The sequence below is a fragment of the Trachemys scripta genome, chromosome 2, assembly GCF_013100865.1.
Source record: "Trachemys scripta elegans isolate TJP31775 chromosome 2, CAS_Tse_1.0, whole genome shotgun sequence".
NCBI classification, from domain to species: domain Eukaryota; kingdom Metazoa; phylum Chordata; order Testudines; family Emydidae; genus Trachemys; species Trachemys scripta.
In genome coordinates, this window is record NC_048299.1 from 113,268,597 (window position 1) to 113,285,305 (window position 16,709).

General features: G+C 40.7%; 1 protein-coding gene across 1 annotated transcript in view; it reads left to right on the top strand.

Moving 5' to 3' along the window:
- The window catches only part of AHRR (aryl-hydrocarbon receptor repressor), a 116,001-nt gene that overhangs the window by 84,203 nt on the left and 15,089 nt on the right, over window positions 1–16,709 (top strand). Inside the window, exons 4-6 of the mRNA XM_034761441.1 lie at window positions 9,252–9,341; window positions 10,038–10,167; window positions 12,785–12,918. Of these exons, the coding sequence (XP_034617332.1) occupies window positions 9,252–9,341; window positions 10,038–10,167; window positions 12,785–12,918 (354 nt within the window). The remainder of the gene's footprint in view (window positions 1–9,251; window positions 9,342–10,037; window positions 10,168–12,784; window positions 12,919–16,709) is intronic.

Here is a 16,709-nt window from a genome sequence, read left to right on the forward strand (position 1 = left end):
CGCCCCGCCCCCCACCCTGAGGCCCCCCCCCCCCGCCCCAGCTCACCCCTGCCCCGCCTCCTCCCCGAGCACGCCGTGGCTGCTTCACTTCTCCCGCCTCCCAGGCTTGCAGTGCCTAAGCTGATTGGTGCCGCCAGCCTGGGAGGCGGGAGAAGTGAAGCAGCCACGGTGTGCTCGGGGAGGAGGCGGGGCAGGGGTGAGCTGGGGCGGGGAGTTCCCCTGCGTGCCGCCCCCCCCTTGCTGCAGGCGGCCCTCCCCGCGCTCCACTGCCCCAACTCCCTCCGCCTAAATGCCGGCGGCGACCGGGGTGGCCGAAGATCCGGCCGCCACGGTCGCTGCCGAAGAAAATGGTGCCCCCCAAATCCTAGTGCCCTAGGCGACCGCCTAGGTCACCTAAATGGTTGCACCAGCCCTGGGTCTTATATATTTGAACATTTGATCTGTTGATTAACCTTTTTCCTTCCTTCCTTCCTCTTTTTTACGTATTAGCCAGTAACTTCCCTTCTGTATTTTTTTAACTCTTTGAATATATGTAAACAGAAATCCTTGAACTTTTGTATACCACCTGTGCTCTACTTCAATTCCCCTTTCCTATTCACATGCTCCTCTTCTGCATCTATCATACCAAAACCCATTCTGGCTCACTTTTCACAACCTCTTTCTGTTTCTGCTCTCATGCGACTTGAGCATCTTTGGAAACAATCCAGAAACCATGTAGCTTCCTCCACTATAAACTTATTCTCTCCTGTTTCAACTTCATTGTCTCCCCAACTGACTTCAGAATTACATCTCTCAGCAGCTGTTCTCTCCATCTGATACACTCAGTAACTGTATTTGAACAAAGTGCTATAGGAGCAGCAAAGATGCTGTACATTTACTAGGGCTGGTCTACCTACAAACTTGCACCCAAATAACTAAATCAGTTTTCATTCACATTTTTTGTTCTTTTGATGCAAGTCTGTATGTGAATACTTGTTTCAGAATAAGTGTTCTATTTTCGAGTGGATAAAAATCATTATTTAAGTAAAGTGCTGTTAGCTTACATTATTTTTATATATATGTTGCTAGTTCTTTATTTTCTTCTTATTATATAATCTCATGTTGTTAAAGTGGATGTTTTGTGCTTATTTCTTTATTTCGTTTCCTAATTGTTAGTGGAATTTGAGATTTTACATAGACGCTTCATATTAAAAATGTTTATCTGTGCAAAATAAGACAAATTAACATCCTTTGTGCTATTCTCATAACTAACACCCAATTATAAGCCAATAGCCCATGCTATATTTATAACTAACACAGCCTTTGAATAAATTCAGTGTTCACAAATCAAGAAAGTTGAAATGGTTTGACCTGGTTACATTCTCAAGGCAGTAGAGCAGGGATCGGCAACCTTTGGCAAGCGGCCTGTCAGGGAAATCTGCTGGCGGGCCGGGACGGTTTGTTTACCTGCAGCGTCTGCAGGTTCGACGGACCGCAGCTCCCACTGGCCGTGGTTTGTCTTTCCAGGCCAATGGGGGCTGCAGGAAGCGGTGGCCAGCACATCCCTCGGCCCGCGCCACTTCCCGTAAAACCCATAAAGCTTCCCAGGTGCAAAGGGTTCACACATACAAAAACACTATGACAAAAGTATTAGCTATCAACACTTCCTATCTCCATTGGCTACAACGATGGAAATGTATGTCTGCTTTTTTTTTTTTTTTTTAAATCTCTCTTTTTTTGTTTCCTAGTACATAAGTCTATGATAGAAACTTCTTATGAAGGGCACAATTCTGCAACCCCTAATGATGCAGGGCAGTGTTTACTCGCTCAAGTAGCCCCTTTGAAGTAACTTTGTCAATACAATACATGAACACAAACCTTTTGAGTGCTATGAATTATCCTACTACTCTGGCAAAGGGTATGCTTTCATGTCACTAGATACAGTGGTGTTTCTCTTTGAATAGTCTTTTTGTGTTTCAGCTTGATATCAGAGTTCTAAGGATTTGATTTTTTTGGCTTGTAAAGAGCATCTTTATTAAGAATTATAAAATGAATTTTGTGCAGGGTAATTGTGAATTTTTAAAAACACTAGTGGAAGGGAACAGACAGATCCATTATGGTACAAATTAAAAAGGCTGACTGCATCTTCTCAGTAGTGTTCTTAAGTAGACATCATTATGGAGAAAGTTAGGGATGATTGTACCACTTACAGAAGCTTATTATTCAGATAATCAAAGAATAACTCCACCCCATATGTGATGCAAAGACTATCAACAGACTGCTAAATGAAACAGCTCTAGACACACTGAAAGCCAACTGACTCTGGAAATTTAGTACCCGTGTTGCGTGACTTGAAAATCTGTTCTGAGCAAGGCACGGCTCCAGGCCTTGACTGTTGTACTTTAGTAACCATAGCAGTGTGGTCTCTGGAGATCACAATGCTAGTGAATTTTCCTTTATTTCAAAGAAGAATAATAAGAGAAATGTGGCTTGGAACTGATCTTTTTTTCTTATTTTTACTATGCCGTGACCTTGACCAAAATATCTTTGAAGTATTTGCTGGCTGATTCTCTGTAATGGGACCAGAAAAAACATCAGGATATATAAAGGATCTTGCCAAAGGAAGTCCTATCTTCCTCAAAATATTTGTCTTCATTCCCAGGGAGAACCTTTTTATTAATAATGTTTCTAAAACCTCATAATGGAAGAGGTTGATAACTTTAATCTCAGAGCTACTATGGGCACCAAAGTAACAGTGAACTTGCTTTGAACTGACATATTAATTGTTTTTTTGTTTAAGTAGCAGGTGCAGCTTTTCGTGAGTACATAATTGGATGTACTTGTTTTTAAAAAGAACACAGTCCACAGTTTGATGCCAAGCCCTTTTTTTCATTTGGAAAAAAGTGATTTCATTTTTCATGTACAATGTAAGAAACATGAGTTTCTTAAACAAACAAAACCAAACACAAACAAACAAGTGTTTGCAGTGCATAGTTAAGTCTGTCTCATATGTTTCAAGTTTTAGCCTGGATTAGAAATTCCATCTGCCATTGAATCCATATGGTTTACCAAATGGCATTTTACAATCATTTATTTTTACAGCTTAGACAATAAAGTTGAGTTTAGTTGTCACTGCTCAAATTTCTACTATGAAACCTTTTGAAAAAGTAAATATACTCAATGTTTGGAAATTGTTTTGGCAGGCAATTGAACTATTATTGATAAAACACTATTTATTACTATGTAGTAGGCACAGCCTGGACAAAGAATTGCAGAATGAAGGTCTTTTAACATTTCTCTATTCTCTAAAATCTAAGACCCAGTCTGTAGCCCATCCTATACTTCCACACACTCCTGTAAGGTGCCCCCTTACTCCCTGATGCCAACTATCTATATCTTGGGTAGCTGCACGGGGGCTGTGCAGTTTCCATAGGGCTGCTATATTCCCTTCCCCACACATGCAGGTAGGAGTGGGCAAGATTGGGCAGGGAATGGGGATACACACTGAACCAGATATAGGGCTGGTGCTGAGTATGTCACTGTGATAGGTTCGATCACAGAAATATCCTTGGGACTGTCACCTGATGTGCTGAGACTACCTTTGAGCCCGTTTTCTCTGCCAATTTGGGCCTTCAGAACCTTGCCTTGTTGAGCCAGACACGCCAATCTGCTCCAACACAGACCCAGGTCTGAACCATGCGCTCCAAAGCTGCAGACTTAACTGAAAACAGCTTAAGAAGTGCTCCTGTCTCCAGCACCCAGACACCCAGCTCCCAATGGGATCCAAACCCCAAATGAATCCGTTTTACTCTGTATAAAGCTTATACAGGGTAAACTCATAAATTGTCCGCCCTCTATAACACTGATAGAGAGATATTCACAACCGTTTGCTCCCCCAGGTATTAATTACTTACTCTGGGTTAATTACGGTAATAAGCAAAAGTGATTTTATAAAGTATAAAAAGTAGGATTTAAGTGGTTCCAAGTAGTAACAGACAGAACATAGTAAGTTACCAAGCAAAATAAAAGAAAACACGCAAGTCTAAGCCTAATACATTAAGAAACTGATTACAGGTAAAATCTCACCCTCAGAGATGTTCCAATAAGCTTCTTTCACAGACTGGATTCCTTCCTAGTCTGGGCCCAATCCTTTCCCCTGGTACAGTTCTTGTTAGCTCCAGCTCAGGTGCAGGGCCGGCTCCAGGGTTTTGGCTGCCCCAAGCAGCCAAAACAAAACAAAACATAACAAAACAAAACAAAAAAGCCGCGATCGCGATCTGCGGTGGCAATTCGGCGGGAGGTCCTTTGCTCCCAGGCGGAGTGAGGGACCGTCCGCCGAATTGACGCCGAATACCTGGACGTGCCGCCCCTCTCTGGAGCGGCCGCCCCAAGCACCTGCTTGACAAGCTGGTGCCTGGAGCCGGCCCTGCTCAGGTGGTAACTAGGGGATTTCTCATGACTGGAACCTCCTTTGTTCTGTTCCACCCCCTTATATAGCTTTGGCACAAGGCAGGAATCTTTTGTCTCTCTGGGTTCCCACCCCTCCTTCTAAATAGAAAAGCACCAGGTTTAAGATGGATTCCAGTACCAGGTGACATGGTCACATGTCCTGTGAGACCCCAAGCCTTCATTCTTCCTGGCCTGACTCACAGGAAGCCTTGCAAGTAAACAGAGACATTTACAACCAATTGTCCTAGTTGATGGGAGCCATCAAGATTCCAAACCACCATTACTAGCCCACACTTTGCATAATTACAATAGGACCTCAGCGTTATATTTCATATTTCTAGTTTCAGATACAAGAATGATATATTTATACAAATAGGATGACCACACTTGGTAGATTATAAGCTTTGTAATGATACTTTACAAGAGACCTTTTGCATAAAGCATATTCCAGTTACATCATATTTACACTTATAAACATATTTCCATAAACATATGGAGTGCAACATCGCAGTCACCCTCTGTGGAACCAGGAGGTAATGAAAGCAGATTCCTGGTCTGTTTCTGGGGTAGCACAACAATGCACTGCCCTGTACATCTGTACTGAGCCCTCTCTGCTGTGGATAATATGTCTTCTCATTGAGTAGTGTTTTAAGATAACATTTTAAAAAACAGTCAAATACCTGGACTTTAGTTTTGAAGTTTTGCTCCATATTCAGTTGGTTTTTTAGTTAGTGTGGATTGTGCTGCAGGTTTCCCAGCTAATGTAACATTTTTTGTAACATGGGCCTTGAGTTAATCACAAATAACTTTGCTAAGGTGGAATTAGGGTTGCTGCTGCACAACAGTGCCTTCCATTCCCTTTATTCTTCCAGAACATGGAGCTTCAAAACCTCAGGCTAAAACATTGGGAAAGCAGGAGATTCTCAGTTAAGGTCTCCCCACAGAAAGCAGAAAAGAAAGTAGGTGTTACAAGAAAGAAAAACCAGGAGCAACTCTCCACACATCTCCTGCACTTCCCTGCTCTGTCCATCTCTACCCAAATACACACATCCTTGAACTCCACTCCTGAATCTCCTCCCACTACATCAACCCCCATTCCCATGAACACCTCCTCCAACCCCCCATCTCGCTTTCTCTCACATCCTCCAACCCCCTGTGTGTGTGTGTGTCTCTCTCTCACACACACACACACACACACACACACACATTCTCTCTCTCTCTCTCCTCTCTTCCCTCCCACACTTCTCTAACCTCTCCCTACACATACATACATTCACTGACTCATTCCAGTTCTTTGAATTATTAACAGTAGCTTTTCCATGTTTCACAGCTGTGGTGTGAGTTGAAAATTAGTTCTGCTTTTTAAAAGCAGACTTCAATCTCTTGTGGAATATGGTGCAGGGCCTAGATGTGGCAATATATTGGGTGCAGAACATCCCTTAATAATTTTTGTAGCAATTTCTTGATCCATAAGAACAGTGTTTGACAAAATTCCTACAAGGTAAGTCCACTACCACCTAAAAGGGCTGAATATCCCCATCTTACATGGAAGCCAACAAAAATGGGAATTAAGTGCGCTCGGTACCTTGCAGCATCAGGCCCTATGTTTCAGAGTGATTCTAGGTCTTGTATATGCTTTCCCAGATGTGGGCTGGCAAATTACCTTGTTTTTCTTGAAGCAGTTGGCAAGGTCAGCATTTCTAGCTATCTCAGCTAATGAATAGTTGATGACTGGGAAGTTCTTTGCCGTGTGCACATTATGAGTATAGTCACCTGCATAAAGGAGCTCACATAAATGCTCCATTTACCTTTGTGGAAGTTTTTAGTCTGGAGGTTTTAGTTAAAGAGCCTACCAGATGTTTAAAATGTAATAAAATTCCTGACATCATATCACTGGTGGTTTCATTGCTGCAAAGAAGAATCCAAAGAGACAAGATGCCAAAAATCCTTTCTTGTCTCCTTCTGATATTGTAAATGGATATGACAGAATACCATCCACAGAGATACTCTCAGCACAGTGAAAGGCACAAATGGGAGGAAGTAAGATTCATGTGGCATCTAGACTAGAGCCTTGTTTGCAGAAGAAAATAGCACCATTTCTGCCATTGGTTTTGCTGGAAGAATAGCCATGGAGATACTAGTGATCAGCACCAGTTCAGCTAGCCAGAGGTAATGCCTGTTCTGAGCAGGGATTAACTCCAGTTAGCTAAACTGATGCTGACCACAGTTTGTCCTTGTCTGCTTTACAGCTAACCCCTGGCCAGCACCAATTCAGCTAAATCAATTGCTGAAACAGTGCTATTTCTAATAGAGACAAGGCCCTAAAGCAGTGGTCCCCAAACTTTTCAGGGTCGCGACCCCCCCTTACCCTTGTCTCCTCATCCTGGAGGAGAGGAGAGGCCATGGTGGGTGGGTGGGAATGCAGATAGGGGTAAGGGCGCCTCAGCTGGGGCCTCAGCTGGGGGTGAGTCTGGGGCTGAGAACAGAGCTGCGGCCAGGGGCTGAGGCTGGGGGCGAGCCTGGGGGCAAAGCTGGAACTGGGATGCAGTGGGGGCCAGGAGCCACACCGAGGCTGAGGGTGGGGCCAGAGCAGAGCTGAGGTTGGGGCTGGGTGGCACTCCCTCCCCGCCCCCCCCGAGGGCTGGCCTTGGCCTGCCACTTCCCCCAGAATGTTCCTCCGTGCCCCCTTAGGGAGGTGTGACCCACAGTTTGGGATCTCTACCCTAAAGTCTTTCTGCTGGACCTCTCACTAGCCATCCATTTCACACATCATGGTTCTTTAAGGCATTGTTCACCCTGGGTGAATAGCCACACAGGTCCAAATTTCTCAAAGGTGCTCAGCACCTACCATTAGGGACAAATGTTCTGAGGAGCTCAGCCTGTTGGTGCTGAGCTCTTTTGAAATTCTGGCCATAAATGTCACAAAGGGAACTGCTGGGTGCTGAGCACTATTAAAAATCTCACCCTTATGGGAACTGAGCTCTTGAAAACGTGGCCCCACAATGCATGAGAATTAATATATCTGTCCACTGTAATGTTCATGTTTTTAATAAAAAAAAAACAGTTTGAGGGAAGAGGAAAGTAGCAGTATTATATATATACAACTTTGATCTCAAACAATCTCAATGCTTTTTACCAATTGATATATACACCATATGCAGGAATTAGTTAATCCAGCTCTGAAATACAGTCCCTCTGTGGTGACAAAGTGTCATGGGGGTCCTGGGGTAGGGAAAGGTAGTCAAAATTAGACAAATCTAGATTAGGTATGACCAGAGTTAGTTTGTGTAATGTACTTCATTTATATCCGTTCTTATTTTTATATGGATATAAATAAACTTGTTGCTTACATTACCTGGCATAATATTACTCTACATATATTGTCTTCTTTAATATAATATATGGAGATATACCAATCTTATAGAACTAGAAGGGACCCTGAAAGGTCATCAAGTCTAGCCCCCTGCCTTCACTAGCAGGACCAAGTACTGATTTTGCCCAGATCCCTAAGTGGCCCCCTCAAGGATTGAGCTTACAACCCTGGGTTTAGCAGGCTAATGCTCAAATCACTGAGCTATCCCTTCCCCTTTTACTGTGTATTGGTTTATGATATCAGTGCATTAAGTTCTATTGCTTACTCCCCTTACTTTAAATATTCCTTATTTTATTTATATAATTATGCCAACATAGTATTTTGTTAAAGTTTTTGAAAAATTGGTTACATTTTAGAATATATATAGTATTTATATAGTTATATAGTAATTGTACTACAGTTAAAGTGTTACCCACAATAGTTATTTTTCTGGTTAGAGGATTTTGTATTAGGTACATGTATCAAAAATATATATTCAGAAAAGTTAGTGTAATATAGTTTGAAATTAAATGGGTGACAAGTAATTTGCTCGTGTCATTAACCTTCCAGTTATATGAATTAGTAGTAATCCCAAGTATCATAAAGGTTAACTGCACTGTTATTACATTTTAATTAGTCTTTGTATTAAGTGTAACCAAAAAAGGTAAGTTTAAAAAAAGGAGAGAGAACACGTTTCAGGTCATTATCCACTATGTCATTCTAAGAAGGAGAATGCTCTTGCTGAAAAATTATGGTAACTATCACAATGTATGGGGGAGGGGGAATTAAAATGATATCTTTACATTGTGATAGGCAGGGGAAACAAATTTAGTATCAGACTTTGTATTAAGGGCTTAGGACTGAAATAAAATTAACATCCTACTATTACTAACCAGAGGTTACATATTTCTGGCAATACATATGTAATATTCAAAACTTCTGAGCTATTTAAATGCCTAATTATATTTGAAACTATTATAGCCTCATGTTGATATGCAGGAATTTAATTCTGGGTTATGAAAATCGATCCCCCTGTATCAAGATGAGAAGATACACCCATGTGTTATTTTTCTTTAGCATTTGATAAATATTTGATTAGCCCATCATTGTATAGGCCCATAGTCTGCTCCTCTTGCACTGAGCAGCAACTTTACATCAGAGTCCTATAGATATCAATGGAACTACTCACTGTAAAGACAGAAGAAACTAGCAGACAAATCAGTGGGGTACAGATGCTGCCTGTTAACCTCACAGTCATAGGACTCTATTTTAGTAAAGCTAAATTAAATTAATAAATGTCTGTTCTAAGCAACACTTTAGTTTCCATCTTTCTGCTATGTGGTTATTCCATAATTGAGCACTAGGAAAGAAAATCTTAAAAAATATGTTAATAAACGTCATACCAATTTTACTTCTTGTATTTTGTCTTTTGTTGACTTTTTTATTCTTTGTTTTATCTCCCTTCTCCCAGTCACTGAATGGTTTTGCCTTGGTGGTGAGTTCAGATGGAATGATATTTTATGCATCATCAACTATTGTGGACTATCTAGGCTTTCATCAGGTAAATATATATTAAAAGTATTTAGAATGCTTAATGTTGTACAATTTGTAATGGCTTCCTTGCTGTCATTTCTTTTGATATGCTCTCTAAAATCATGTACAGTACACTGTTTTGACATGTGCCTTTACAGTTGACTAGATATAAAATATAAATGGAATAAAGGTATATTTATGATGCAATTCCAGACTAGGATATTGTACTGTAATTTTCCTATTTTTATATTTTTATATTTTTTTAGAATTCAAGTGAATGTGTATTCTATGTAACATCCCAGAAGACATTTTGGAGCTATTCTGTTATTGTGAATCATTGGTAAACAAAGACATGAACTGTTACAAATATAGAATATATCCCCAATGCTCATCATTGTAATTTATCCCTTCAATTTAACATTCAGAACAAGCATTTTTGTAATAAATGCAAAAATTACCTTAATGCAACATTGATGGATATTTTGCACATGCACAAAAGTCAGGAAATTAAGAATTAAGGCTAAAAAGATCCTCACTACATTACTGTAGTTTAAAATAAAAAGTAAACATGTGAAAGTCAGGAAATTCAGAAATAATGTTCCTCAAGCAATCTTAGCTCTGACCCGATCCCCACCAACCATCCATCTAATGGGGATATAGAGATAATGATAGCCCCTAGCCAATGAACTTACAGCCTAACCATTGTTTATTGTAATTATTTCAGACTGATGTAATGCACCAAAATATATACGATTACATTCATGTGGATGATCGCCAAGATTTCTGTAGACAACTGCACTGGGCCATGAATCCTCCACAATTAGTGTCTGGACAACAATTGCAGACAGAAACAGGTGGGTTTGCGTAATATTCATTAGAGAGATAGGAATTGTCATAGTGAATCCAGATCAGTGGTCCATCTAGTCCCGCAACCTGACTCTGATAGTGACTAGCGCCAGATTCCTCAAAGCAAGGTGCAGAAACCCTCAGAGAGGACAATTACAACATGATGAGCCCATGGGGGATGTTTCTTCCTAACTCTTGACAGTTAGAAAATGGTTTATGCCTTGAAGCATGAGAGTTTACATTACTTTTATTTTTTTCTGTCTAATGTAGCTGTAGAGCTTCTCATCATCCATATAAATGGTTAATCCTACTAAGCTCTTGTCTTTAAATAACATATCAATATTTCTCTCAGTCACAAAAATACAGTATGCAGAAGGTTTCTGAACACTATTACTACAGCAGTATCACTTTGTGCTGTCATCCCATTTGCTTTCTTACCCAAAGCTACTTGGATAAAAGACCTCTAAAGAACAAGCAGGTGCTGCAGTCCATTTTCCTTAATTCGATACTGTCCCAGCATGGTGTTAGAGCACCCTCTGCTGTTTAGAAGTGCTCTCTATCAGATGAGGCATAAAACAGAAATCATGTCTACTTCTAGGCATTAAAGTTCCCTTTCTCTAAGAATACAAGAGGGATGTGAACTCGAGCAACTGAGCCATGATCCTTCTCTGGTGACTACATTCTGTCACTCTAAATTTCTCCTGCAATTTTATCTGGATAAATTATTATTCATTCCTATGCAAAATTTCTGTGTAGTGTTGCTGTGCAGTTTAGGGCTGCTGAATAATTACCACATTTCACATCACAGGTGTCTGCGTTGTAGAGGTAAAGTGATCCCGCAGCATAGTCTAAACATCAGTTTAAGTTTAAACACTACATTGTGGGATTCTTTGGAATAAAAGTATCCATTGCTACTACTGTTAATAATTTGCACTTCTATGGTATTAAGCCGTTCATTAAAGGATTTTAAAGGACTTTATAAATGGGCACCCCTGGGAGGTGGGTAACTATTTTTATTCCCATTTTGTACATGGACAAACTAAGGTATGTAGAGGTTGTGACTTGTCTAAGGTAGTAATAGTGGTAATAATAATATTCCCAGTAAAACTTCAATATAGAGTTGAGGTTGAAACTTTATTGCCCTTTAAATACATCTTTTAACAATAATATTTGATTAATGAGAAATGCTAGAAAACAGAAAATGTTCAGTTAAGGTTTCAACTCTAGCCTTAGCTCAGACATGCCACACCTGCCCACCTTCCAGCTACAGACCAGAGAAACTTCTTAGCACATGAACATGAAGTCTGCCAAGTTTTTTTTTAATTTTTTTTGTTTGTCCAGCTAAAAAAGTAAGAACAGTTTTTGACAAGTGAAAAAATGCTCTTTGTTCCCCAAGGCCTAAAACTTTCAGAGGAATTGAATACCCAGAACTCCAGTTTAAGTCAGTAGGAATGGTGAATGCTCATCTCCTTTGAAAAATCTGGTGCCTCAAATTGGGCACATAAAAATTGGAGGCACCCAAAACTAGTGATAATTTCTGAAAATTTTGGCCCTGCTTCCTCTGTTCTCCTTTCTAGACAACGTGGGTGATACTGTAACTACCTCACAGGGTTATTCACTGGAAATAACCCATTTTGTCAAGTTCCTGGAGTCTGCCATAATTTGGGTAAAATGTATGAAGTCCTTCAGACCTTTCACAAACTTAAAGTACACCAGACCTATGGCGAAATGTATATACATCACAGAAGGCTAATGGAGCATTAATAGTTTTTTCAGATGGGTAGGAAGAAACTTGCAAGCAGCACCGTGAAGCAGGAGTCCATGGCTGGCTTTTAAACTCAGAGAATTTATGCAGGACTTGTAATTTCAAAAGCAGTCCCCATGAGGCTTATGGTTTCCGCAGGAGCTCGTGCAGTCTTTGGAGAACTTTGTAAAATGTGGTCTCTTCTTTATAGAAGAAATAAATACCACTGAATGGAACAAAATGCACTAGGCATTTAACAAACTGTAAAAACAGTGTGCAGATATGAATTAAATTTGAACAACATTGTTTGGAAATTAGCAGTGATGAACACTTTGAAATTTTGTTCTAGATATGTACAGTAAAGAATTTCACTAAGTCTCAGAGTTCACACTTCTAGAGAAGTACTCGTGTTTCTTTTGAGAAATGCATACTGCAAAAACTATGCACTGGTGCCCATAACTAGTGCATGCTTTACGAAAGAACTCAGGAGGCAAGAGCTGATCTTTGGGTGACTGGTGCCTGTTAGCAGTGCCAATTAGCATGTTCTCCTAATGGTCTTCCTTTTTTTGTCTCTTTTTCTTTGAAAAGTCTAGCAAACCAAAATATGTTAATATAAGATTAATTTTGCTGAGTGAAAAATCACAAAAAGTCACAAAATATGAAAGTTTATGTTCCCCCAGGCAAATTAACTTAAGCTTATTGCACAGCTGTTGTTTTGTGCTGTTTGTTTTAATAGCCTAGCTGATATTAATATTCATGATTGAATATTCACTACGAAATATTCTTTTTAGCAATTTCTTTAACTATGTGTTCAAATATGTACACAGAATTTTCATTCTGAGTTCATATAATCTGACCTATGTTACCCACATTGTTTGTAGGAGAAGAATACATTCTCAGTAAGTTGTTTAAGGCACAAGAGTGTGACAGCATGCCAACAGATTATTCTTCCTTTTTAACTCGTTGTTTCATCTGTCGAGTCCGCTGCCTGTTGGACAGTACTTCCGGTTTCCTTGTAAGTATAATTGTGTGAAACAAGCTGTGGCTGAGTAGCACAAATTTAAATGACCTCTTAAAGATATTTAAACATGATTGTATGAATTGCATGCACTGATATGGAAATACAATTTTTGGATGGCTTCTATTTTTGACTTTTTTTAATTAGTTGAATGTTTTTACTTATGATTTTGCATCATTGGAACTGTCCCAAATGACAGTCTTTATTAGTAAATGCACAGGTAGCACTGCTGTGGTTTAGGATCTATCAGCACTAATGTTGCAACTCCTATTTTAGGACACTGTAAACACTCAGTTAGAAAGTATGAAATTTTTGTCATTGTTCCAGTATGCAGCTGACTAGAACTTTATATAAGAAAATAACACAAGTAAGTATTGGGCATCCTTAATATACTTGATCTGTAATTCTTTAGGAAACCCATAGTATATTTCCATACATACTACTACTTGAATAATACTTTTCTATATTTATATTCAGTTTAAAAGTCCTGACCTCATATGTCTTCTCTTCCTCCATCCCACAAACATAAACATCATGACCAATGTCTCTACCTAGCAAAAATGAAAGAGGCAAAAAGTGACCATTCTGCTCAGTCTTTTTGTACACCAGCCTAGAAGCCTCCATTTTCCCCTTTCATCTCCCAAACAAAAAGGAAATTAAGATGAAAGATGAGGATTAAATGATCAGCTAAGAAGAACTCTGTAGAGAAAAGGCTGTGGTCCAAGATTTCCCTGAGCACTGGGCTCAAAGTTTCAGGCAAGGTGGGCAGAGTAACCCTATTTGCAGCACCCCCTTACCCCCTCGGTCTGAACCATAACAGGAAAATCCCTCCCAGGAAAGGCATCACAAAAATTGATGGGATTTGGGGGTTCCACGGCAATTTCTCCTTCCCCTACAACAAACTCACCCTCACCAGAACCTTCATTTTCCTACCACTGACTGACACTTTTTCTGTCACTCGTCTATCAGTTTGTAAAGGGTGTCTGTGAAACTCTTCTCCTGCTCTCACCATTCCCTCCATTTACAGGCAAACACTCTCCTTCTCCTCTAAGTCTTCCTCCTGGGTTACAGCACCCCTCACACCAAATGATATTTTTTCATGGCAGTCTGAATCTTCAGTTGTGTTCCCTAGTGTTGACTCATGAGATTCCTATCTGGCTTACTTGAAACAGGCCCTGCATTCTCTTCTCTGCTTTCTGTTCTACATCCTCAGAGCATGCGGTTCCCTCCAGATACTCCCTTCCTGACACAGAAGGCTCTTCACTCACCTTCTTCAGCTCGTCCCTTCATGCCACACACACTTGTACCTATTCTCTAAAGTCACCTACGGCTTTGCCTCTGGAGAGAAGGACTGCCAAACACAAGGGATTTCCCTGCTCAGGACACTGAACCAGAGCAGAGTTTGAGTCCCCATCTTATTATGAGACCTGTAATTTCCAGCACCTTCTCCCCAATATGGGAGCAAATGTTTGTCCTTAACCCGGTGGTGCTCAGTGCTAATGCACAAAAGTCTGTTTTAACTCATTAGATAGACAGGCTCTTTGCTAACTATAAGGTGAATGTTTCCATCTAACCTTCCCCACCAAATGCAACTTCACTGTAGAAACCTCTTCCTTAGGTTCCTTACATAAGATAATCAAACACTCAGCTTTTTTAGGCAAGAGCAATGTGACTCAGTTTATCACAGTGCTTGAACCACGTGGTCTCTGATCTAGAGTCAGCTGAGAAGAAGTGAATAAAGTCTAAGGGCCTGAGTGTTGACATTGAAGGAGAAGGAGACCTTCTCTCTTTATGCACTATCCTGGTGGCTGCTGAAGTAAGCTATAGGCTTCCTTTGATGGGTTCAATCCTCCCTACTCCAAGCTCTAAAAACTCAGCACTAAAACACAATCCAGAATATACACAGTTATGAGGACTGGTAGAGTTTTCAGGATGTCATTTTAGATGTATGTGTCTGTTGCCAGAGGCATCGTTTCATTTTTTGTACACTAAACAAAGAACTTTGGCGGGGGTGGGACATTTATTAAGTACATACACAAGGTAAAGAAAGAAAAAACAAGTGATAATATTTAAAATTCAAAGGATCAACTTTTAGATTTGTATAGTCTTTGGGGCAGAGACTGTCATCTATTATACATTTGTACAGTGCCCGGCACAATGGGGTCAACCTGGCTGTGGCCTTGAGATGGTACCACAATATAAATGTTAAACAACAATAATAATAATAAATATTCTCCCGCTCTCATTTTGTATAGAGCCTTTTAAAGGGAAAACCCATATTTGAAAGTCTCAAATAACTTTGTTGAAGAGAAGAGAGTAAGTTGTAGGTGATAACTTCCAGAGTCTGTTATTAAAGTCCAATCCTGTTTCTTCTTAAGGTAGAACAAGACACACAAAAAGACAGGGAGAGAAAAATAGCAAGAGATAGGAAAATACAGATTCTGTCTTGGATGCTTGTGGTTCACTTGCTGCAAGGCCATGGGCATAGTACAGGAACTCCTCACTTTAAAGTCGTCCCAGTTAACGTTGTTTCGATGTTAAGTTGCTGATCAATTAGGGAACATGCTTGTTTAAAGTTGTGAAATGCTCCCTTCTAAGGTTGTTTGGCAGCCGCCTATTTTGTCCACTGGTTGCAGGAAGAGCAGCCCATTGCAGCTAGCTGGTGGGTGGTTGGAACCAGAATGGACCAACAGCCCCCTATCAGCTCCCCAGTCCCCTAAGTTCCCTGTGCAGCAGCTGTCCCTCCCCCCACTGCCATGTGCTGCTCCTGCCCTCTGCCTTGGAGCTGCTCCCAGAGACTCCTGCTTGCTGTACGGGGCATAGGGGAGGTAAGGGGGGCTAATGTTAGGGTGTCTCCCCCTCCCCCCTGCTCCTGCACCCCACTTACCCCATCTTCCATACAGCAGGGGGGACACACGATGGAGGGAGGGAGCTTCTAGGCAGTAGCTGCCCTCTCAGGTCTCTCAGCAAGCTGATTTAATTAACAAGGCAGTGTACTTAAGCCTGAGGTCAGCTACTTAAAGGGGAAATGCACATTTTTTCTCTCACACACAGGGTATGTGTCTCTGTCTGCCCTCCCTCCTTTCCTGCTGCCTTGTAGAATGTTGTGAGAGTTAACCCTTCAGGGCTCAGTCAATTGTTAGTTAATTTAGCAGTAAGGCATTCCCTGGGAAATATCCCACTTTCTGACTCCTCCACCTCAACCAAGCTTCACAACCATCATCACTGTTTACCAGTATTAAATTGTTTGTTTAAAACTTATACTGCGTGTGTGTATATAAGTCTTTTGTCTGGTGAAAAAAATTTCCCTGGAATCTAATCCCCTCATTTACATTAATTCTTATGGGGAAATTGGATTCACTTAACATCGTTTAGCTTAAAATCGCATTTTTCAGGAACATAACTACAACTTTAAATGAGGAGTTCCTGTATATGACCCAGTTAGCTACTTCTGGGTCCAGGCATTACTCCTGTAGCTCTGGAAAACATTTGGCTGGAGTGCTTGTATTTTCCTCTGGTAGGTAAACCTCTACTGAGATCAGGCTGCTTGTAACAGCTGTTAGCTTTGAGCAACTTGGCAGGCTAAGCATTGCAAGGTTAGATTTGTCCTGTTGGCTGAGCTCTTACAGTCAGAAGATAAAAAGAGAGATAAGTGGGAGAGGTGAGGGGGTGAAAGTTGATGCACCAGGAAAGGGATAATGCTAAGAAAGCTCAGGTTCCCATCTCAGGAGTTTCTCATGCACCTTGGAGGCAATCATGTCATGTGGTCCCTCCTGGCTGTGTTGGTT